Genomic DNA, 23,426 nt, shown 5'->3' on the forward strand with positions numbered 1-23,426 from the left:
TCTTGTCCTTATCTCTCTAAGTGTGTCTTGTCTATATTTTTTTTCACATTGCAGTTCTATTTTTCTTTTAAATATAGTGTTATTTTTCCATGTGAAATATCTGACCATGCATTTGTCAGCTGACATGAGATGTTAGCAATGTTTATATTTCAAAAAGAACACCAGGAACCTTTGCTGCCCTCAGAAAGTTGTCTCCAAATCTCACCTATGTTATACTCAAGTATGAACGTATTTGCTGCAAATGTTATTTAACATGTCAGTGACTAAAAACAGCCTACAAGGTTATAGAGCTTTGTTCTTCTGAAAAATAAATGAAAGAACAGAAGCAGGTAATCTCTGACACATGTCACAGTAAAATGATATGTATGCCCCAGTGTCACAGCAGAATTTTAATCTCCTGGAGTGTTCTCTTAAGTGTACAGCACAGTTTTAAAAAGAACACTGCAACATCCATGGTTTTATTCTGAAAAGTATTTTTTAAATGCAGTTAAATAATGCACCCACTTGTTATGTATAAAGGTGGAAGATTTCATTAGAAAGACATTAGTTATGTAAACATAGATGTTAACCCTTGCGTTGTGTCGCATCAAGTTGCTACTGAGACAAACACAATGTGCAATTGCTGAAGATGTCACAGTTTTCATCAGCATTTATGAACTGGTTCTAGAAGTTTGATGGTTATTGATACCTCCACAAGGAAAGTGCATGAAGTGAAAACTTTAAAGTACATATTTTTTGGCTTAATTTAAGCCATTCCAGTGATAAAATGAAAAGTGATAAAGCCAAAGAACTGGTGGTAAATGAATGGAAGAACTGCTGACACTCAGGAGTGTAATAAGGGCTTCTGGGTTAGGTTATTTTGGAAAAAAGTAAAACTGTTTTTTGCATATTTTCTGAAGAAGCATTATCAACACTCTAAACTGTGTATTATGCTTAAACCAGACTTTTCCTTGAAGTTTTATCGATTTACAGTCTACTTTGAGTTTCCTTCTCTTTTTTTTTTTTTAAATTTTTACTCCTATCACTAGTTGGTTTTTTGTAACTCAGCTGTGATTCAGTTGTTTCCCACATGCTTATTGCCAGCTATTAAATTCTGTCCTTCCTATGATCACATGCACTCAAAGTAATTTCTTGCCAATTGATATGACCTCTATATTCTGTGAAAGATTTTTCTTTCCCCCTGCTTTTGCCTGTTCCAGAATCTATTTAAGAGGGAGAGTTTGACTCAAGGGCACACAGAGGAGTCTGTTAGGAGTGTGGGGTGTTAGGAGTGGTGGGTGTCACTTGATTCTGTATGGCATGGTACAGAAGATACCTCTGTATCACTGTTTCTTGTTAATGGAGCATCTTTTCAGGTGGGGAAAACTGAATGAAAATGGCAAAGAAACTCTTGTATGTCTCTCTACATAAACATTCTTTGCTAGTCTTTCTTCTAAGTGCTAAAACATGACTGCTGTGTCTAGCCATCAAAATGAAACCTTTTGTGAATGGGCTGTACTCTGTCATCTGGCTTTTGTGCAGAATTGCTTGCATGAAAAAACATTAACGTTGTTAAACGGGAAACTCTCTGAGACGTAAATACTGCGTCTTCCTGTCTAAGTACTGCAGTATTCTGCATGCAGTTCTTCAAATCATTTTTACAAGTGAACTTAGTAGGATATGAGTGCTTCCATTAGTTTCTCTCTCAGCCTTTCTACATCAGGCATCATTTTAATTATGTACTTGAATGACGTTTTACATCAGGGAGAGGGATTTTATTGTAAGCATCATCAGCCCATTGATGAAATGAAACTTTTCTGTTTCATTACTTGCTCTCTCAGTAAATAACCTTCCACCAGTTCATTGTTCAGGTCTCAGTAATCCCGTTTGAAATTCTGGATTGTGAAATTGTGCTTCTTTGAGTTACTAACAGAAAAAAGAAAATACTATTACAGAGTCTGTGGTTGAACATACTGTCAAAGATGATCTCTGAAGCAATATAAAATAGTTTCAGCTGGACATGGGGTAAAATACTAGTATCTTACGGCTCTTCTCAGTTAATTCTCTTAAAAACACATTTTGGGGGGAGTAGATGTAAAATCTTATGATCTGCCGAATGTTTGGTTTAAGAATTTAATTATGGTAGTTCTGTTGCCAAAAATCTGTGTTTGAACTATATCAGTGACTAATGGGAAGGTAGTTATCTGTATTTTTTAATTTAAACCTATTGTTCCCTGTCAGATCTGTTGTAGAAGAAGAAGAAAAAGTTTGTTTCATGAAGACTGTTGGCAGTGTCTTTTGGATTGTTTCAGCCCACATTTCCTTGATAACGTTCTTTTACAGATATGTCAGGGACTTACCTTCTTTTAAAGATAGGGGTAGCTTATTATTTGTGACGTCTAACTCACATTTGTGTGTATATGTACATGCATGAATCTGTTTATATCACTAGCATGCATGGGACATGTCTCAAAGTGCTAGTATTGGTTTTTCAAAGGAGTATGGTTTTTGATGAAATTCATATAAAATATTTGGCTTAGTGTCATGAACAGTTTTGAAAAGCAGAACCATTATACTTTTTTGTTGTTCCAGGCTCAGTTACAGTACACAAATAATTGCGTGTACATGTTTCCAGGAGCAAAAAGCATGGTCAGCATTAAAAATGAAATAACTAATTCCTCTGTTTTATACTGTCTAGCTTTTGTGCTTCCTGCTTATTCCCAGCTGCACATCTCCCTGTCTTGACATCTCCAAGTTGTGGATTCACATTTGGATCAATACTCTGTATTTTGAGCACCCTTTTTAATTTTGCTGCACTTCTGTTGTTGTGTCGTGTTTCTTGTTTCCCCTCTGAACTGGAGGCCCTTTAACAGTCTGCTCAGACAGTTGTGTCTCCTTTTTTCTGAAAGTGCCTGTGGACATCTTTTCTGCAGATACTGCCTATCAGTGGTTTTGATTAGGCTGCCTTCTCCCCTTAGTAAGCTCTGGAGCAGTAAACCACGTGGGAGGTTATGAAGGTTATGTAAGTTACCCACTTCAGTAGTTTTCATTTTCTTTTCCTGTCAAAAAGATTTATGAAACCATGCTAATTGCAAAGAATTTTGAGGCTTTGTAAGGATAGTCAGTTCCATTATTTAATATTGATTCAAATGTGGCTGCTGAATTTTTAATACTTTAAAAATGGACCTCTTAAAAGTACTTGTGTGGTGCTACTTGTATGTAGTCGTCTCTTAAATCTCTAAGCAATGGCCATCCATTCCATAGGAAACTTGACCCCAGTTCTGTTTTTGCTTGTTGCACTCTGTAGCATAAGAGGTGGAGATGCCACAGCATTTTTGGATAGAATTTTTTCTTTTTAAATTCTGAGTTCTTAATGTTTTACATAGGAAAATTCAGTAGGATGGGATGTTTTACTTGATAGATCCTATGTTTTCTGCTGTCTCTGGCTTTGCATCTTCAGTTTGCTGCATACTATATGTGCAAAAAAATTGAAGTTGCTTTGAGGACACTGTTAGAAGAAATTACATGGGTACCTTCTGCCTGAATAACCAGTTATTATCAGTATTGATGTCTTTAAACTTTCCTCATAAGTGCTTCAATTTATATTAATTCACAGCTTTAGTGCTTCCATGTAATTTTTTAAGCTGAAATCTTTTTTGTAGCTATAACAGCTACTGCAGATTCCTTGCTTTTAGTTCTAGCAATTCACTATATTGTATATATATTCACAGAATTTTTCTTACGTGCCTAGAGAAAGTTTCCTGTCCCTCTTAGAACATTTGTTTCCACCCAACGATCTGGTTTTGCTGTGTTTATTCTGTGGCCTGTGGCTAAGGCATGTTATGTTAGCTGAGTGCTGGAAGGAGCTGTGCTGATGCTTGCCATGTGCTCGTTGACTCGTGCGTGATTTTTTTTGTCTGCTTATTTTTACGCACATTCAGTCTTGCCATCTCATGGTGTTGTTTTTCCAAACCTGGATCTGTCTGCTTATTGGAAGCTTTGCATTGGAGTCATGCTAACATGGAACATTTATCTTGGTTGATCTTGTGGCAAGCAAACTCTGCAGTTGGCTTTGTTTTTCTAAATGATGGCCTTTCATTTATTTATTTTTAAAGGAAGTCTTTTTTATCTGCATACCATATATGTCTAATTAGAGCTTCCCCACGGTAACATTCAAGTGATTCTTGCTTAGATGATGCTGAATGGTTTCCTATACACCCTTTATCTGATCAAAAGGTTATAAAACAAATACAGAAGATTCCTACTTGCCTCTTTTTAGCTTGGATTGCTGCTGTTGCAGCTTGAACTGTGCTGCCTTATTAGTTCTGGCTGGCTAGGGATGAGTTCATGAGGTGTTTGTACGTGTCTCTGTTTTGAACATGGTTGCTCCATCTACACAAGCAGAAACGTGGCTTGCAATGTCACCACTGCCATGTGCTGGAAGCAGTGCTGTGTAAAGAGGGCTAATGGAAGCTCAGAATCTTCTGCCACTGCATTTTACAAATCTTCTGTGAGTTTTTATTCTGAGGTGCTTTTTAGTCTCAGCAAACTGAGCATCTGTTAGTACATGTCTATTAAGTATATTCTATTAGCTATTTAGTACATGAGCCATGCTAAAACAAATGTTGTCTTCTCTTTTTCCACCAGAATATTGTTAAAATAGTGTCAGAATTTAAGCTGTTGTATCTTTTCTTTTTAGTAGGATTGAGGGGCGAAGAGTCCTTTTTCCCAGAAAGGAGTTCGTTATGTGTGCATGGTTCTTCTGCCTCTCCAGCCCCACTGTAGCCTCAGAAATCCAACAAGTAGACTGATATTTTGAGTGCAACTAATTATTGCAGAATGCTAATTGTAACTCTTCTTCATTTCTGCAGAATGACAGGAAGGGAGTTTTTCTCTCGATTTCCAAGCCTTTATCCTTTCCTTCTCAAGCAGTTAGAAGTCGTAACCAATTCTTTGAACAGGTAAGATGATGTCTGAGAAGACTTTGAAATACGAAGTGAAGTGAAAAGGTTAAACTGTGTTGTGTCAAATACACACCTTAGTGCCGTTGTATACATCAGTGCTTCTTGAAATGATAACAGTTCTAATGTTTTTGCTAAGGCTTTTTTCTTTTAACTTCTGCACATTGCATTAAGTCAGATGGAACTACTGTTGAGTAATTAAGAGTTGCTGTGTTCTTAGGATCAGATGTTAAGGAACTTTTATTTTTCAGGGAAACAGAACCTGGGTGTTTAAGTGTCTCACGTTTAACAATGATGCTTCCTAGCATGTTTAAGTGATGTGGGGTCATAGGCCTCATGTAACTCCACATGAACACTTCCTAGCCTGTGACACACAGACTCTGGGGAAGGTCCTTGATCTTGTTTTAAAGACTCCACAAATGGTGGCTGAGAGCTACAATTTGATCCCTGCAGATGATGCCATATGGGATGACGCTGTTACCTCCAGGTTCATGAACTTTTAAAGTAAACCAGTGCTGGCTGTTTTTTCTTCAAATGCTATGATATAAACTGTGGAAATTGAGCAGCTGATTTATGGGTGAGGTTCAGCTGACTGTTTAATGGGCCTAAGGTGAATACTCAGAAACAGGAGTTTCACCAGTCATTGCATGTTTTGCAGTCTCTGCTCTGAAAAAAGAGGTTGTGTATATTCTGCACAGCAGTCTACTCTACCTGGTGTTATAAAAGGTGACAGTGTTGTCACTGGCAAATTTTGGGAAGTTTTTCAATTGAAAAAGATTGGAAACTGCTGTCTGAAATGTTGGCCTTGAATGCTTTTTCAGTGTGGATTAAGACTTGTCTCTTATTATTAGCTACTAAATAAATCAAAAAGCATTGATTTTAACTTGGTTTTCTGGTTGTTTTTACCATATGAATAGTAGACCCTTGGTGTCAATGACAAGAACTATTCTTTAGTAAAACGTGTTATTTACTAAACACATTTCCTTTCAAACTGATAAAAATACTTCTTTTAAACCACCTTTTTAAACTCAGCTCTCTCTTTCCCAGTTCATAGAGAAACATTATCTGTGCAGGTTTTTAATATTATTTAAAAATGAAGGCAGCTCACTGTGTTTGGGAATAAAGGAGGCTTGGAATAATGTGGGAAAGTAAAGACAATACAGCCATGAGTGCCTTCATTAGAGGGGTCCCCTGCAGAAGAACTGGATGCCATATTTGATCCCAGCAGAGTTTGCACTCCCATGTAATGATCAGCCTAGGATAACTCCTTGAACCAGAGATGCAGAAGGCTGTTTTGTGGGGAAGAGGCTCAAGACTAGCATGAAGGAGGATGCTTTTTTCACCAAATGCTTCTTACACCTTCTTACTCAGTGAAGCTGAAGAGTTGAAAATCCATCCAAGCCTGTTCCTTTTGCTTTTAATCCTGGGAAGACTGTATCCATCTCCAATGGATGGCTCTCACTCAGCACTCAGCACAGCACCATTTGTCCCCTTTATTTTAAGGTAAGGTAATTTTGTGGTGGTTTTTTATGTGATGGGAGTTCTTTTTTGAATCTTTGGAATATTTTTAATAAAATGCCTTTTTAAACTTCTCTTCAGTTTTAATTCTTAAAGGAAAAACTGGTATTTATTGGTTGGAATTTCCTATATTATTAATACTTGTCTTGGAGAATTAGAAGGGGTATCCACTTATGCAAACCATTATATGACTTGTTTGTAAGTCTTCATCTGTAAATGCTGTATGGCTTCACTGCTGCCACTTAGAGGGTAGATGAAAACTGATGAGCTTGAGAGATTTTAGCAATGCCAGATTTGCTATATGAGCTTCTGATGGGTTTTTTCAGTCCTCCAGAATGACTGTAGCACATCAGTGTAATGACTAACATAGATTCGTAGATGTATGTATGTATCTCTCTCCATATCTGTCCATGAATATAGGTAGCTAGCTAAAGATATGGATCTGTCCTTCATCGAATATGTTTCTGAGACAACTTTTCAAATATTTATACAGTGTAACTTTCATTTGTATGGTGGTTACAAGAAGGTATTCAGATATTTTGCTACTCTCTATGCCTCCGGTTTGGGAGCCTCATAAAGAAATCAGGGCTGTGGTGGGTGAGGAGAAATGTATTTGAGAAAAGTCTTGCTATCTGTGTGAAAGCTTCAGTGCAGTAGGGTGAGGAACTTCTGTGCTTAGTCTTGCTCCTCTAGTAGTGAAACAAGACAAAGTTGTTGTTATCCTAAGGTTTTCCAATTTTTATTTTATCCTACTGTTTATGTTAGAAAATAGCATCTCTTATCTGCTTATTTTTCACAGCAGATACAATGTATGTCTTGCCTTTTATGATGGTTTTGAATTTTTAAGAATAAATACTAATTATTGTTTTTTCTGAAAGGGAAAAACCTGTAGTGGGAGTTTTTAAATGCACTGTATTTAACAATTAAATGTTTGGCCTTCTGCCATATCTGAATCTTAAATTCTTTTGGGTAAATGTTTAAAACTATTTGTTACATCATTAATCTGCTCTGTTTCGATGCCTTTATCAATGCACTGGAGAATGCTTGTTTTTTTTACACATAGTGTTTCATTTTGGTTATCACTAATAGATTAACTTTTTATAAGCTTTTGGTTGCAGCCTTTCAGTTTTGTCCTTGTTTCTATTATGATCACTACTTTTTGCAAGGTACATACACCAGCAAAATAACTTTTCACACTTAGTTAGCTTGTTATCTTGAGGTTACTTAAATTCATTCAGAAGATGTCGGGAGAGAATCCCAATAAAATCTTTCAAGAAGCTGGAAGATTTAAGAGACCTGTACTGTTGGACCTACTTTTCCTTTAAATGTGTTCCTAAAGTAGAATGATGCAGCAGATAAAGATGATGTTTTCTGCATTTCCTTTCCATTGATTTTGGCAGTAAATGCTGTGGGTGCAGGTATAAAACTAGCATAAAATTACTACATATTTATGACAAAAAAATGTATGTGGGTGTAAAGAGATGCATTTTCTGTCTGGTTACTTAGCAAAGTATTAGAATTTTTATGGTTGCCAGGGGACAATACCAAGGATTCTGCAGGGGTAAATGTATTTGTAATATACCTCAGTGTGTTGTTACTGGCTGTACTTCTGTCTACAGTTCTTACATCCTTGTTCTTTGAATGCCATGCCTATTTTCTGTTCATTCTGACTGTATTTGTCAGAATATACAGGGATAATTTATCTTGGTAAAACAAATATGTTGCTATTTTCCCTTCTATTTCCTTTCCTATTTTTCATTCTACAATAACAAATGAACAAAAATAAAATTGTTTCCTCTTCATTTGGTTGTTCTTTAGGAGGTGGTAATGAAGGTTGTTGTGAAGTAACCACTTTGAGAGGATCAAAGAGAAGGTCTGGTGCCAAAGGCCCTGTGCACCAAGTCATTAAATTGTATATATAAACTGTTTCTTTGAATTGCTCAGTCAGTGTTGCATTCTATAGCATCTGCATACACGTATAATCACGTGGTAGTCCAGTGCAGTTAGAACATGTAATTGCCCTGCCATACTTTTTACCATGAGGTTTTTGTTTGACATGGGTACCAGTGTCCAGGAAGGATACAGCCATGCAGGCAGCAAAGAGGAAGGGTGAATGTGACCCACGACTGGTCTTGCAGGGCTGAGCCCGCAGTGAAGTGGTGTGTGTTTGTTGCACTGAGAAGATGAACAGAGTATTGTGTTTGCAAGCGGATGAGCAGTTCTGTGTACAAAACTGGGCTGAGCAGAAAGAATCCAAGTTGGGCTTTTGAAGAGCGTCACTTAAGCTCAAGTGGAATTTTCCATCTAGTGGGAGTAGAGCTGTGGTTGCTCTGACCGTGCCGAGATGAATTGCACAATATGAGCAGGATTAAATGCTGCAAGGACAAATCTCAATCTCTGAGCACATAGTTGTTACTCCTTGTTGAACTAGGACATTTGATTACCTATCTGCAGTTCTATTAAGCTATTTTTCCCCCTGCAGATGTTTTATTTGGAACACTTTGATTCACAACTTATTACCTCACTTTCTATTTTTTTTAAAGAGCTAGGTAGGTCTGTTTTAATGGTTACTTTCTAAGATGAAAGAATGTACAGCATGTTTTTAATTAACAAGGGAGCTAATCAGGAGGTAATGTTTTAAGTATGAAACAAAAACATAACCTCCCTTTTGCCTCCCTCTCCCTTTTTCAAAGACCTGTAATCTCTTCAGAATGATCTAGAATTGAGTTACCTTATGTCTTTTTGTACCATGGCATTGACAGAATGTTTGTTTAGTGTTAAATGTTCTGGGCTGAATGCTCTGAAGGAGTAAAATGGGTATTGCTTTATTAACTTGGATGCTTTTTCACTACTTGGAGTCTAGCTCTATTTAAGAGTGTGACTTCTTAATATTTTAGAAAGTTTTTTTAAAAATTAAAATGTCAAACAATATAAGGTTTTAAAACCTTGTTGGATGTATGTGCCTTGGCTTCCCCTTGACAGAACTTAATTCTTCATGAAATTTCCCTTTTAAAACTTCAGCAAATAGACAGATTTTGAAGCAGTGCTGCTTCTAGGTGTATTATGTTGCAAGAAATGTGAACATCTTTCCATGAAATTAACACAGTTGTGAAAGAGGCACTGTTTTCTTGGGCAGAATTTTGTAACTTGTATCTTCATGCAAAATGGAAGAGCCAAATTCTGAAGTCCCGTGGTGCTGTTTCCAGTCAGGGACCCAGGGTAGGTGGCAGTGGGAAGCACTTTACAGATGTCCTCTTTGCCCTTCTACCCTTCTCCGTCCCCCACCCTGGACTGAGGGTTTTGGTTTTGCACTTAAGAGCTTGTTACTAATATACAAGGATAATCAGTGTGACTGTTGGTTAATGATAGACACTAAGATGCAAGGAAAACAAAACCGTGTGTGATGAGAAAAAATGTTCTGTGGGATGGAGCATTGTCATTTTTTAATTAAAAAATTTTAAAAAACTTTAAGCCATTCCTAACAGAGTGTTTAGAGAAGGAGAGAGAAAATTCTTATCATCTATGATTTTTGGAAATAGTGAGATTGATCCGGGTTTATTTTAACTTCCTAGAAAGCAGAGCAGCTGACCTGAGGCTCTCCGTGAGTTTCAGTTGTGTCTAACCATTTCATAAACACGAGACAGCTCACTTCTTAAGGAAGAAGACTCAGATGTAGTAGTATTAATACTGCAGAACGTTGTGTGAATTTAAATTTTCACCAATCAGTGATGTTACTCGCATGTAGGTTGCTCATATGAAAAAGTTGTTCTTTGTTGACTTGTGCCTGTAAGTTTGATTGCTCTAAATTATATCCAGTCTGTTCTGGTGGCTGGTTCTGTTCCACTGTAGCCCTATGACAAAGTCTGTGTGGGCTTCATGGGAATGGGTCTAGGGTAAGATGGATAATAAAGAAACAAAATTCAAATGTAGATTCAAAAGTGTCTGTAAGACTTATCTCAAAGTCTTAAATTTTAGATTTAATAAGCAGCACAAGAGACGGCCAAATGCTGAAGTTCTAGTAACAAGATACCCTCATTTTGTTTGAGAAGAGCTTGGAGGAAATAATTAGTGTATATATATTTTTTATAAGCTAAAATTGCTGTTTATATAAGCTGTTTAAATACAGATTAGCTGGTGTTTGTTTTGTTTCACACATGTGCAGTTATATGTGTGGGTTTAGTATATCATCCTGTACCAGCCTTGAAAGCAGCCATCTGATTTTCTGTAGGCTGAGCACTGGTATCTTCTGGTAAGTGGCCAAACAAGGTAGCTGACTGGTTGTGCTAAATGTTTCCTCTACCTTTCTCCTCTTTTCCCTGTGTTTTAGTGTGACGTGGCAGCACTAGGAGAATTAATATTAAAACTTCCCTGGTTTCAACTGTCATTTCTGTACGACTGGGAATCTTATCAGGGGTCTGATAAGGAAAGAGCTTTTGTGGGAATGCCTTTTCATATTAGATTAAAAGAACTACATGTGTTTGTTGCAGCCTTGTTGTATTAAAATAGCTGCTTTGGATTACAGTTGTTTATGAAAATATCTCCCTGTGTTCCCTTATCAACTGCACATCTTCTCAGTCTTTGGTCTCTGGTTTTTTAATTTGCTTTGGGTTTTTTTTAGTTACTAATATTTGTTCAGTATAACTGCTCAGCGTTATAACTGTCTGCAAATACTGCATTATTTGGAATCCCCATGAGATTGGGAGCAGGCTCTGACTCATTGGAATGCCCAGTGTCCTTGTTGGGGAAGCTCATGGGGCTGAGCAGTCATTGTGAGATGAAGACAGATATCCTTTTTATTATGGGCAAGGTTCCCAAAACACGGGCTGGCATAGACATTTGGAAAAAAGGAGCAATGTGCACCCTTAAAGCATACACTGTTTTTTAGATTTTTCTTGTAGTAAATCTCTTGCTTAATATCTGAAGTGGAAATTTTGCATAGCTGGGGGAGAAGGAGGGAAGGACAGGGATTCGCTTCCCCACTGAGCTTATCTCTAATGAACTGGGACTGTCTTGGAAGTCTTCCATTTCTACTTAGATTCCTTTCTGTGCAATCCTGATTGCATAGTGATTGATACTGATCTGTAAAAATATTTATGGTTCACTATAAATATTTATTAATAAGAAGGGTTTCAGTCTTTTTCTTCCTTTTAGCATTTTTAAATAACAAATTGTAAACAGGCTGTAATTTTTTCCAGTTTGATTAAGTTCAAATTGTAGTGCTAGAGAAGAATGAGAAGTGTTTGATTGGCAGTAGGCTGCTCAAGACCGTCTGATCTACTAAAACTCTTTATTCATCTTGTACGTTCTTTACTGTATTCCTGTCTTTTCTCTGAAACTGTGGACAGATGTGTGGTGTCCAAGTGGTGCTGATGGGAAATACCACAACCCTTAGGTATTCGTAATTAATTTCTTATTGCAGTGTCCACTGTGTTCATCAATCATTGGCAGATTATTGTCTGAAGCAGTTTAGGAAATATTCACAAACTTCAGGGAGCTTTCAGATTCATGGCAAATAAAGGGTGACATCTGTCAGAGAGGCATTCATGAGCACTGAGAGTACCTGTCTTTTTTCCAGTGTTGCAAAATCCTGAAGAGGACTAGTGGCTGGGATCCTGGGTTAAAATTTGATGTATGTTGAACTTGATGTATACTTGCTTGAAACATGATCGAGTGAAAAAACATGATGGGGTGCTGAACTGTCAATATATGATTGGTGAAGTAATTTTATTGTTCATTTATGTACTTAAAATTAACCAGTGAGTACTCTGCTGGTCAAGATAAGTATCCAAAAGATAATATTTAGCTTATTCTGGAAAAGTATTTGCAGGAAGGAATATGAAAATGGAGAGAAATAATACATTAACTATCCAGAGGATGATAAGGGAAACCAAGTATAATGATACTTTAAAAAGCCAATATTCTTTAAAAAGAACAGTCTGAGTTTGGGAAGAGTCAGTAACTGGGAAGGCTTTTTAGCAATGAGCTAGATACTTCTGGTGGTATGGCTGGAAGGGAAGCATCTTTGAGAACCCAGATCCTTTGGATGTTTTCATGGGTCTGAGGATATGTTTTTAAAATTGCTCATGTTGCAGTTTTGCTTACAATCATCTGAAGCTTTGAAAATCATCACAAGGCACTGAGAATTGATTTTTTCATTCAACTTCCCTTTCATAGAGTTCAGAATAATGATAGAGTTGCTAAGACAGAAAGTAGTCTTTGTTTTGTTTTCTTTCCCAGCTCTGGGTAGTAAGTGGTGTGTTTTTCTTTCTGTTATTCTGCAGTAGTGAAACATCATGGTAACTGTTCCTAAGTTAACGAAGTAGAAATAGATTGTGAATAAAATTGTCTTTTACATGATCTTGAGATAAGAGCAGGGTTTTTTTTTTTTTTGGTCTAGAGTGCTCTGAACCGAAATGGAGGCTCTACCCTCATATATCTTCAGTAGTTACATAAGCCTAGAGTCTACCTACCTGGACATACTCTTTGAGATTTCTTGATGGGAATTCAAGAACAGATGCCATTTAAATTGTGTCAGCATGTTCTATAGGAAATCTCCATTTGACAAGAACATATTTCTGTTCCTCTGGAGTTTACACACTGTATTAGTAATAGTTTTCATAGACTCAGATGTTAGCGATCCTAGGTGTTTTGGCTTGCTAAAACACAACAATTCAAGTTTCTGATGTTGATTCAGCTTGGTATCAGTTGGCCACTTGTTTACATTAACCTGGGCCTTGGTGACAAGAAGAGAGAAATGTCTATAATTTTTCCTTAGAAAGCCCTGGGAAACATACGGAAAAACAGCTCCTGGCAGAGCTTGTGGACAGCTTTCTCAAATAAAAGCCTGTGTGCTTTGCCTACATACTTTGTGCAGTATTTATGGCTACTCTGGTTCATTAAGTGCTTGTGTGGAAACTACTGCCCTTACAAAAACATGGGGTTTTATCTTAATTGCCCAAGTTGGAAGAATAAAATACTTCACACAATGTATAAAGAGACTAGAAGTTTGGGCAACCATTAACATCACTTTAAAGGAAATAGATAAGAGTTTAGAGGTTTAGTACTACATAAATAACCTGAAATTAAATTTGGCTTGTTTCTGTCCATGGTTTTGCTCAAACATTTCCTGAGCTACGTTTATGTGTTGATTGTAGATCTAAAACCTCCCACAAACTGTTGGTACCTCTGTAATATTTTCCTATTTTACAGGTAAATATTGAGGAGCCATATCAAAACTCAAGTTTTTCTGGTTTTTTTTTTTTTTTTTTTAATCTTAGATTAAAGAACAAAAAATTATTCTCAGCCCAATTATAATACAGGTTTCCACAGAGAAATAAGTTTTTAAATTAAATGCTTTGGATAGTTCTATTGCTAAGGAACACGGAAAAATAAAATGGAAAATTGTTGTGTTTCCTTAAAAGCACAAGCCAAGCAAATCAAAAAATGAACAAAAGAAACTGTAGGTACATGTGTAGCAAATTATTTTTGATATTCCAGGAAGCCTTACTCTCTCAGTAATGAATAGGCACTGTCCTGCTGATTCATCCACAGTATGGAAGTCCAAGTTAATTGTGTGGAAGCATGAGTGTATTTTTTGTTTAATTCTATTTTTGGACCTCACTTAGCTTGGAAACCTGTCACACTGCATTTGTAGTTGCTAAAGGTATTCCTTTAGGAGATAATTTGAAGGGGAAAAATTTACTAGTATTATAATCTTCAGGAATGCTTACAATGCTCTTGAATGTTAATATCCAAACTCTTGTAATAGGAACTGAATCTGTTGCTAAATACTTTTCCCTCTGATCTCTGACCACCATCCGTGTTTTTCCTACTCTCATTTCTTGGTTTTAATTCTTGCTTTGGAACTGATGACATAACTTGAACTGTATAGCTGCATCGTGGAGGAAAGACGAAACCTCCTTCTCATACTACCTACTGTGTCTCTATAGAATCAGACAGAAGACTTAGCACAATTTTTTTTACAGTGCATTTGTTAGGACCTTGTGGTATAACTAGCTCCAGGATTTAAAGAGTACCATCTATGTGATTTTTATTTATCTATATTTTTCAATCATTTTCATCTTCTAAAAGCCCTGGTGTCTGTTAAAATGCTCTAACCTGCAGGCAGAGGTGGTTGGTTTGAATTGCAAGGCCTTTTCCTGCCTCATGCTGCACTCTTCCCCCAAGCTCCTTGTGATGGTGGTAGGATACTTGGATTGACTTAGAAGCTCAGAGCCCCTTCTGCAGAACCTTCACTGTATCACTAATAAGAAATGACATTGTTAGTAATGCACAGATCACTGTGACAACAGCCAGTAAAACCTGGAAATAGACATTTCTCTCCTTGCTAGTCCTTCTAACAACTGTAGGAATTATTTAATATAATGAACATATTTTCAGCAACAGGTGTAATTTTTCAAATTAATTCTGCTAATTTGTTTCTGTGACCTTTATATAAAAGGTAATCCTTATTTGTGTTGTTAGTTTGGGTAATATGAAGTCTGTTGAAGGGGGAGAAATAAAGGGTGGAAAATGAGCGCATAGGAAACACCTGCAGGTTTGTTTTTTCTTTTCTTTTTTTTTTTCCCAGAAGAAGTTTAAGATATTATTATTTACAGCTAGTGTTCTGTTGTTTGTAGCCAGAGTAATAAATTAGATACTTTGATGTGTGCAGAGGAGTATGGAATCTTTGTGCCTTATGCGAGTTGGTGATAAATCATGTCAGTTAGGAGGGCGGTTCAGGATCTAAGTGTTGAAGCTGGAACGGAGCAGTGGAAATGGATTGAATTGAATCTACGGTTACACAGAGCGAAACCTTCTCAGATTTATTGACTTTTTGTTCTTGATCGTGGACTGTTTCAAGTAAACATGTTTACATCCAATACCTCATGCACCTAGATAAACAGTACTGAGTTCAAGGTGAAATACTACAGTTGTTAATAGCCCTCAGAATTGAATAGGAGTGTATCACATGAGGATTTTGCAAGTTTCATTCTTGTTGCTGCCTTGAAGAATAATAAAATCAGGTCGGCATGATGTATGTTTTTATATATGACAACATTTTAGATAATTCCTAGATTTTAAAGTCTACTTATATCTGCCTGCCTGTAAAGGTAGTGTCACATACTGAAAACACTTCCCCCCCTCCCCCAAGCACCTTTCAAATCAAAGGAGATGGAACAATTTTAAGTGCAGGTTTGTACGCACATCTATGCTGTCCTAATGGATACAAGATTCCACTGGTTGTATTTCCTACAGAGATGATGAGCCTGCAGCAGATTTGAGTTGTGCTGTTGCCAGGTGAAGCTCAGAGTCTGGATGGTGAAGTACCACATTTGGAGGTCCTTTTCTGCTAGTGTCCCACCAAGGCAACTGCTATCACATAAATGAAACTCATCTCAGGGATGGCAGTGTGGTGAACTACTGCAGGAGGAGTAACCTGAGTAGTTCCACAGCCTTAAAATGCTTCTTTCTTCAGCTGCTGGGTTTTGCTGCAGATACAAAACTGAGTTACTGTAATTGCCATAATTGTGCAATAATATTTCTTGATGCAGTTTGTGAGATTGCTTCCCATAATGGTTGCTAAACTCTAGATAAAACAAATTTTTAACAATACAGGTGGTAGACTCAGTGCTAAAGTGTATGGTTTGGAGCTTAGTATAACAATGAGCAAAAAATTGCAAAATTGGGTTAGAATGACATTTTTCTGTTGCTCAGTTGTTTTATTTGCATTCAGTCTTTCTATCCCTTTTTGAGAATTGATCCTGTTTAGTTTTATTTACAGGTGAGAGGTTTTATGTAAGTGGGATCCAGTAAAAATCAAAACTCTGATCTAGGGTGCTGTTAGAGGATGGAAAAACTAGTATATGTTTTGACATTCTCCTGGCAAACTTCTTGCATGATTCAGGAATGAGGCCAAGTGCCTTCAAAACACGAGAGATGTACACCTAAGTGTCTTCAGGGTATGCAGAAGTTCAGGGATAGGTCACTAGTGGTGACTTGGCATGACATCTGATGTATGTGAAAGAAGGAGTATTTTTTAAGTATTATCAAGTGCTGTTTCTTGTGGGGCGGTGGGGATTGGAAAGAACTGTTTTTCTTTGAGTGTTAGATTTAAAAATAAGTATTTTAAATAAATGAGAAGAAACAGTAGGAATGTTAACCCATCTCAGATTTGGGAAGCTGTTTGTTGATGTGAAATACCTTTCATGTGTTCCCATACATGTCCCTATAAAGCAGATACTGTATTGTTCTTAAACTTTTGTGGTGCTTTTGTTCCTTAGTGCTGATTTCATAGGCGTGCTGTTCTCAGGATTCCAGCTAAGGTGTCAGTCCCTGTGAGCACCCTGCACCCTGTGTGGCAGCCTGGAGTGTGAGAAGTGTGCATGAATGTACAGCAGGTGTGTAGGACAGTGGCAGGCTGCTGGCTGGGTTGCCCTTTGGGCAGGCAGGGGCTGTGGGATTGCTTTTGCCTCAGGCACAGAAAGTTGCAGAGCTGGGTCCACGGCGTCCTGGGGGAGTTCTCTATGACGGGGCCCTTGTGTGATTGCTCTGCGGGAGGACTTCAGGCAGCTGAGAAAATTTTGCCTGTAACGTGAAACTATTTTCTTCTTTCTATACATAGAGCAGTCACTTCTATTTTCATAATAAATTTGATAAAATAATAGAGCGGAACAAAATTTGGCGTGTAAAATACTGTATCTCCATATACGTAGGTGCATGTGTTATAAATCTTTGGTGTTTTTACAAGACAAAAAAGTTAAAAGTCAGGTTATTTAAAAATATATAGTAATTCATTGCATTGTGTTTGAGGAGAAAGCCCCCTCTTGAAGCATGTAGTGTTGGAAAGTACCCTTGCACAAGGCAGAGGAAACCCTGGCATTTTACCCATTTTCCACTCCTGTGAAGACATGTCAGATTCCTTGGTATCTGTAAAAGTCATAAACAAAATTAAGAAAACATGGTTCAGCAGAGCTGAAAGAATGGTTGCCGACAATTACTTCTTAGGTTTCAGTTTACTATGAAGTAGAATTAAAGTGTTTTTGTTTAAAAAAAAAAGGGGTTTTTTTGGAGCTGACTTTCTTCTCACACCTTGTCAATACAGGATTAAAGCTTTTCCTATGGCAGAGTCTCTAATTGTGACTGTTCTGCTCTAGCATCCTGTAGTGAAGGATGGCCAGTCTGTGAAAAGGAAATGTAAAGATGGTCTTTGTAAAAATCATGATGGAACATACAACCTTATTTGCAAGGGTGAAAATTCCCACAAAAAACTGTTGTTTAGGGGGTAGTATAGCTCTCTCTGAAGGAGACCTGTGTCTTTCAGGCATGCCAAGGCATAACATATCTATTTCAGTTAGGACTATTTAGTTTCTTAGTGTTCAAAACCCTGTTAGCTGGATTGGTGGTTCAAGATGCAAACTGTCTTCTGTATTTCTTTGATGTGAAATAAAGTAATATAAATAAATTAATTTAAATAATTATTTATTATAAGTAAAGTAAAATAAACTACTACTTTGAATATTGATTTAAATTTGCTACAGATACTTGAAAATCTGGAATGCCTTTTAATTTCATTTAACTTTTAAATATGTAGGCATGACACTGCAGGATTTTTTGGTTTGTTTTTCAGCAGAGGTCAAAATCATTTTGGCAGGGGATAATCTCATCTACATGTGATGTTGTAAGATAAAAATACATAGGAAGCAATTCAGGAAAAGGATGAGTATTGGAGTAGGGAAGGCCGTCTCTCTTGGGTCATCACAATCATCTGGGAAGTATCAGAGCATAACTTCAGCTGTACTGTATTTTTCATCACCTAAGACATTTGGCCTTTTCTGTCTAAACCCTGTAGTAGCTTTCTCAGTTTTCTGGGTGGCTGAATTGTTACCTGCATTGCCTAAATTCACACCTGCAAGAATTACTGGCTTTGAAAGACTTAGCCTAACCTGCTTAGCTGATTAAGGACTCTTACTCACGTCAATTCAGTATACATGCTACCATATAACTGGTTAATGTGTTACTGTAGCTGAATAGCTCATTCTGTATGTATTTTCATAAATCTACAGCCTGTCAAAACCTTAATTGCACTAAAAGGTGAAAGATTCTTTTTGGCATTTACCGTATGTGGAGTCCTGCATCTTACTTTTAATTCAAAATTAACTGCTGTTTTTCTTTTAGATACTAATTATAAACAATGGAAAGTTATTTTCTAATGTCTTTTACTTCCTGCCTTTAAATGTGTTCTAGAAACCAGTGGGAGTTTTGGCCCAAAATTCAGTGGGCACCATGTTGTGTTCTCATGGAAACATCTGATTAACAACATGGAGAAAACAATTTAAGTCAAACTCATAATACATTTGAATATGATTAGTAAGTAACATAAACATCAAGAAAGATATTTACAGGACTATATACTTACCTGTCTCATGGCATAATTGCATTTTTTCCTCTTTTTTTCTTTTTTCTTTATCTAAACACCAGAACTTTTGAATGAAAACAAATCCTCTGGCATAGCTCTAGTATGACTTACCTTTCTGGGCAAATATTCTTTCACTACTGAGAAGACTGTATATTAGATTTGTGAGAAATATGTTACAGTTTTCATTGCATTATGCTTTGTTTTGTTTTGGGCACCCCAGTGATTGGAGCTGGATGAGAAGTAACAGGTCTTTCTCCTTTCTGCAGGTGTGGGCACTCCCCCGTGTACCGCTGCCGCGAGATGTCGGGCCGGGCCCTCGTTCCCTTCGTTATGGCCAATGAAGTTCCACGCACAGTGCTGGCCCTGCTGCAGGGGCTCCCAGAACCTGCCACTCATTGCATGCGACAGAACACTGTTCATGGAACCCTGCTGCAAGTAAGCTTGGGAGGCTTGTTTTACATCGACTTTTTTGTTTTCATTTTGTGGGGGTTTTGTTGGGTTTTTTGGTTTTTTTTGTTTTGTTTTTTTTTTTTTACTGTAGGGTTTTTTAAACATTTTTTGGTCATACTTGACAGCCAGATAACATGCCATGAGTTGTGCTTAACATTCATACGTTGTCAAAACATACATGAAGACTGCTTTTGAGTTGATTCTGTCAGATGATAAATGTGGAATGCACGTTTCATCTGTCATTTGAAGGCAGTAAGCTGTAAGTAGTAACATTTGCATTTCAATATAATGTTTCATCTCCAGAGATTAAAGTGCTTTAAGAGCAAATATCCTTATCTGAATGTATTTACGGAGAGATCTCTGTGACTTGCCCAAAATGACTGAACAAATCCAAGACAAAGCTGAACTTCATGCACCAGTAGCATTGTATATGTATCTTCAGATTCACTACTTACCCACATAATTATTTATTACTTCATTTGCTTTTCCTGCTACACCAACAGCTTCCTGTCAGTGTGCTGTACAAGTTGTGGTAAACTTTATATGTTGGCTTCTGGAAACATTTTGGAGTACAGCTCACTTATCAGAAGTTTCTTCATTCTCCATGTATCATTCCTCTGGTTTATGGCAGTCAGTTCACTGTGTTTCATTTTTAAGCTATCATGGTAATAAGTTACTGATTTTTATTGCTTGTTTTTCACAAGCGACCTTCCAACAAAGCCATATTGTACATGATCAGCTCTGTTGGTCTGTCTTAGTTGGCAAACTTTCTAGGTACATGTTCCCACTGTAAGCTGTGTGCTGGGGTGTGTATGGTTGTTTTGATTTGGGTTTTAATTGTGTTTTTTCCAGCATATTATTTCCCATTAAAATCAGGACTTTCAGGAAATCTAGGAAATGAGTGAAGTCCCTCTAGAGCTATTAATGTCAGCTTTACCTGTAAAGGGTTTCACAGCTCCTGAAGTGTTAGGAAAAGAGGGTTATTCCAACAGCGAGAATGAAATGCTTTCTTAATCCAAAATGATTATAACTCTAGTCATGAGGGTATGGACTGGAAATACTGTATAGAGCTATTGCCTTTTTTTCAGTTGCCTGGAAAAAAAAAAGGGTGAATATGAAAGAGCCCAAAGGATGATCTAGTTTTTAATCCAGTATTGCTAACATGGTCTTACGCAGAGGTGTAGGGAGTTTTCCATATCTGTGAGGTCGAAGTTATTCCCAGGGCTTTAACCTGATATTTCATCAATTTTGAGCAACTATTAGGAGCTACTACTGCAATTTGTACTGCACAAGGAGAGACCAGTGCAGTCAGAGAATGATATTCTTCCAAAAAATGTCAGTTGTACCATAACAGTTCAGTGGTTTGGTTTCTCACATTTGTCTTGGGCTTTGCCGTTATTGCTTATGAATCAAGGATGCTCAAAATCTTTATTTAATGCTTAATTTAATTTAGTGTATGGCCGACATGTATGGCAACTATCTGTTGCTAGTTTAAAATAACAAAGCATTCAGAAGAAGTACTGTAGGGTGGTAAAGATGTGCAAAAAATGGAGGAAAGGCAGTGGTGTTTGTTGCAGCTCTAAAATACCAGTGCCGGGTAGTTCAACCTGTATAAGCAGTACAAAGAGGAACGTGTTGTGACTTTTTAGGGGCTGCTGGATGCCTTGTTTCAGTTTTCTTTTCATCAGTGTTAATTGGGACTTGCAAATCTGCTGGTAAGGCTCATTGAACTGTAGAAAATTATATTATGGGGACTGTTGGTTAAAGCGCTTTCTCAGAAGGCTTACTTGAAGAGAGATGGTCATCTGGAAGTGTTCAAAACTGTTTGCACTGCTTTTCCATGACACAGTGGAGGATTTATCACCCTTCTTGATACAAAACCAAAATAAAAATCCCTACTAAAAAGAGCAAGTTTGTACAAAACTCAATAAAATATACATTTTTCCAGTAATACAAGGCCAGTATCTTATGAAAATGGAATTCAGTAATTTCATTTGTTCAGTCACATGAGAAGCTCATTGCCCGACTTTATTTCAGTGTTCATATGCTGTCAAGTTCTAAAAAGGAAGGCTGGAATTGTTCAGAATTAGGTGGCAGTGCCAGATGTAGTGAATCTTGAAGGTATATTTCAGCTATGTTTCAGAGTTATGTAATCACTTCATCTGTTGCAAGCCAAGTGTTAATTTATAGAAAGATCATTCAAAAAGAGTTCAGCATGAAGTGCTTGTCCAGACATGGCTTGGTTTTCAAAATGCTGAGCTTGCCAAGAAGTGTTTTTTTGACCATGGATGCAGAGATGTGTTTAACTTCAGACCTCTGCCTTATGTGAAAATGTCTTTTTCTCCACAGTGTTTTAACTGTGGCTCAATTTACATAGGAATGTGAATGTTCATGAGGATAAAATAATGTTATGCTTTACAGGGTTTACAGAATAATTCTTTTCAAGAATTATCTAAGAGGGATGCTGCTGTTCTGTAACACTTGGAGAGCTGATGATTATTCTTCAAGAAGCAGTTCTGCATCATGAGCAAATGCATTGACTTGAATAAGACAATGAAAAATCTTTTCTATGCCTAACGTTTTCTTTATGAGTACAGATTCTGCTTTGCTCCATAATCCGAACTGGCATGGGCTGGGGGAAGGAAATCAAGTTTCTAATTCACAAGAAAATGCAGAAATTTTGTACTAGCTTTCTTGAATAATGAAACGTTTCTGGCTTGTTTTAAGATCTACACTTTTTAGCTGATCAGCTGAAAGGAAGAGCTCATTTGGAGCTTTATGTAGGGACTTCTGGAAGAGTATTAGAATTTGACTAGGGAAGCCTTTATGTTCGTGAATTTTTCTGATTTTTGCAGTTGCTGAGGAACTTACAAATATTTGGGAAGATTGTAAGGTTTCCTTATCAGAGGATCAAATGTTCTTTTGACTTTCTCTCTCTTTGGGACTGGAATTTCTGCAGTATATATTCTGTCTTTCCTGAAAAATTGAGAAATTCAGAATGAACTAGGCAAGGCTGCCTTTTACCTTCACATCCTCAATCAGGCATTCCTTGGTTGTGATGGAGTTCCAGCAGAGCTCCTCTCCTTGTTGTTTGCTCTGCTGCTTTTATTGGGGAGTTGTTGTCGGTGCTCTCTGGGAGGCCTCTGGGTTGCTTACACACTGCTGTGTTGGTCACCCAGCAGCTGCCAGGGTGGTTGAAGCCCCGCATGAGGACCAGGGCCTGGAGACACAAGGCTGTTTCCAGCTGTCTGTAGAAGCCCTTGTCCACTTGTTCTGCCTGGTTTGGCAGCTTATAGCAGACACCCCCTGAGTGTCACCCACACTTCAGTCCTCACCCATAAGCTCCCATGGCTCATCGTCCATCTCCAGGCAAAGCTCTGTGCGTTATGGTCGTTCTGTCACAGAGAGGTCAACCCCCATCTTCTCATCTTCCCTACCTGTCCTTCCTAAAGAACCTGTATCCCTCCATTGCATTACCCCAAACATGTCAGCTATTGTATCATCTCCATGATCCCAGCAATATCACAGACTGCATCTGCACACAGGCCTTTTAATTCCTCTAATTCCTTAAAGTCTTCCTTTGAATGCTTTGAAGTGAAGAAAAGTTACAGGGACCCTATCATGATTTGTCCAGAAAACAAGGCAGCACCTTTAATTCATCTGGTTGTGGGTTATTTATGATGATTAAAAAACCCTCCCAAATGCATAAACTTTCAGATTGGTTTGCCAAGGAAAGCAGATGTTAGACTTCAGCTTTTGTTTTTATCTTGTGAGAATCAGTTAACATGATTGATGCTGGATTTCAAAGCCTGTGTGATGTTCATGGATTGAGAATCCGGTTGTTTTTAGTACAGTGGAATAGCAATAGTATGACTGGAGCTTTCAGTCACAGTTCTGCACTCATTAGTTTCCAGAAATCTTTTTCACATTTGTATACTGGAAAAATCTGTACTCTAATGAGTGTGTGTATACCCTTACATGCTATTCGTATCAAGAACAATCCATTGGGCAGCTGCCATTAATCATGAGCAGACGTAATTACTGTTAAGGTTTATTTGTTTTCAAAATTAATGAATCTGCACATCAATTGACTCATTATC

General features: G+C 37.5%; 1 protein-coding gene across 4 annotated transcripts in view; it reads left to right on the forward strand.

Annotated features, from left to right (window-relative positions):
• The window catches only part of THADA (THADA armadillo repeat containing), a 155,598-nt gene that overhangs the window by 46,619 nt on the left and 85,553 nt on the right, over positions 1-23,426 (forward strand). For all 4 annotated transcript variants that reach the window (XM_048296132.1, XM_048296135.1, XM_048296133.1 and 1 more), the window contains exons 27-29: positions 4,851-4,940; positions 6,312-6,443; positions 19,143-19,311. In XM_048296132.1, coding sequence (XP_048152089.1) covers positions 4,851-4,940; positions 6,312-6,443; positions 19,143-19,311 — 391 coding nt within the window. The remainder of the gene's footprint in view (positions 1-4,850; positions 4,941-6,311; positions 6,444-19,142; positions 19,312-23,426) is intronic.

The sequence above is a fragment of the Corvus hawaiiensis genome, chromosome 3, assembly GCF_020740725.1.
Source record: "Corvus hawaiiensis isolate bCorHaw1 chromosome 3, bCorHaw1.pri.cur, whole genome shotgun sequence".
In the NCBI taxonomy this organism is placed as follows: Eukaryota; Metazoa; Chordata; class Aves; order Passeriformes; family Corvidae; genus Corvus; species Corvus hawaiiensis.